Source organism: Sesamum indicum, linkage group LG12, assembly GCF_000512975.1.
Source record: "Sesamum indicum cultivar Zhongzhi No. 13 linkage group LG12, S_indicum_v1.0, whole genome shotgun sequence".
NCBI classification, from domain to species: Eukaryota; Viridiplantae; Streptophyta; class Magnoliopsida; order Lamiales; family Pedaliaceae; genus Sesamum; species Sesamum indicum.
Window position 1 is genome coordinate 2,125,177 of NC_026156.1, and position 1,418 is coordinate 2,126,594.

General features: G+C 42.7%; 1 protein-coding gene across 1 annotated transcript; it reads left to right on the forward strand.

The window, feature by feature from the left end:
* On the forward strand, positions 326–1,059 carry LOC105175082 (auxin-responsive protein SAUR71). Its single transcript, XM_011097404.2, has one exon. It carries the CDS (start codon positions 396–398, stop codon positions 759–761), a length of 366 nt encoding a protein of 121 aa, XP_011095706.1. The 5' UTR covers positions 326–395; the 3' UTR covers positions 762–1,059.

Sequence of the window (1,418 nt, forward strand, 5' to 3'; positions counted from 1 at the left end):
AGCATATAATTCCCAGATGGATTTGTTTTAAAAGAGATGGTCCATCAAGTTGGAAATTCACATGATTTGTCATTGGCGTAAAATCCACTCCAAAATTTGCTATGTGCACACCCCTGAATGAATGATGAGAACAATTGTACCACCCCCGATATCTTTATAATTATATTGATTAAGCAGAGGAGAGGAGAGGAGTTTAATTAATTAGAAGAAAAAGTAATTAATGGACTCCAACACCAAACAATAATTGTACCTGCCAAGTACGCCCATCTGTACCTCTCAATAACCTTTCTGTGTACCCACTTTCCTTCCTATATTTATATACCCCTCTCCCTCTCCCTCATCTCCTCACTTCACTTTCTCTCACTACAACCAAACAACTCTCTCTCTTTTCAAATATGAAGAAGCTTATGAGGAGATTATCCAAGGTTGCTGATTCTTCCCAGTACTGCTTGTTGAGGTCACACTCCAGGGCGCCCGACTCCTTAAGGAAGAGGTCCGGAGGCGTGCCGGAGGGTCACCTCCCGGTCTATGTCGGAGAGGAGATGGAGAGGTTTGTGGTCAGCGCCGAGTTGTTGAATCACCCGATCTTCGTGAAGCTGCTCAATAAGTCGGCGCAGGAGTACGGGTACGAGCAGAAAGGCGTGTTGCGGATCCCCTGCCATGTCTTCCTCTTCGAGCGGGTGCTCGAGGCGCTCCGCACCGGCGGTGAGGCGCGTGACATGCAAGACCTACTCAACTCTCTCTCCGATGAGTTGTACTAGGGAAAACAGGCGACGTGTTAATTAATTATATTAGTTAGAGGACACACAAAAACCCAAAAAAAAAAGAATGATTGTGATGATGATGCAGCTGATTTTAGCTATGGTATAATTTTACATCTTCCTTCTTTTTTTGGATAATTTTTCCTCTTTCTTTTGGCTTCTCCGTTGTAAATACTTTGTAAGGAACAAAGTGGAGAAGTAAAAAGTTGAGGATTTTGATGAAGGTACTGTTTTTCGCCTTATGATGTAGAATGCGAAGAGAACGAGAAGGATTTTAAAGTGTTTTACTACGATTTAAGTCTCTTTCTCTCTCTCACTTTCCCAACTCAATAGAATTCTTAAAACTTTTCGTGCTCATTCATAGAGGAAAATGGAATTTTGAGCAAACCAAATCTAAATAAATGCCACCGGAAAAAGCAAATACACTTGTAGAAATCTTCGTACTAGTCCGTATATTCACACAAATGAATATATCGACAGGAAGTTGGTGAGATTTACAAAAATGGTATTCCGATTGTACGGTACGTACATGGAGTAACGGAACGACCGGTAAAAGGAGGTTGTTGACTCCTTGAGAAAGTCGCCCGGCTCAGTTTCTCTTGCGTGATTTCTGGTGGCGCTTTGCGGCTTCCGAAATCGTTGTTGGTGGGGGTGGGG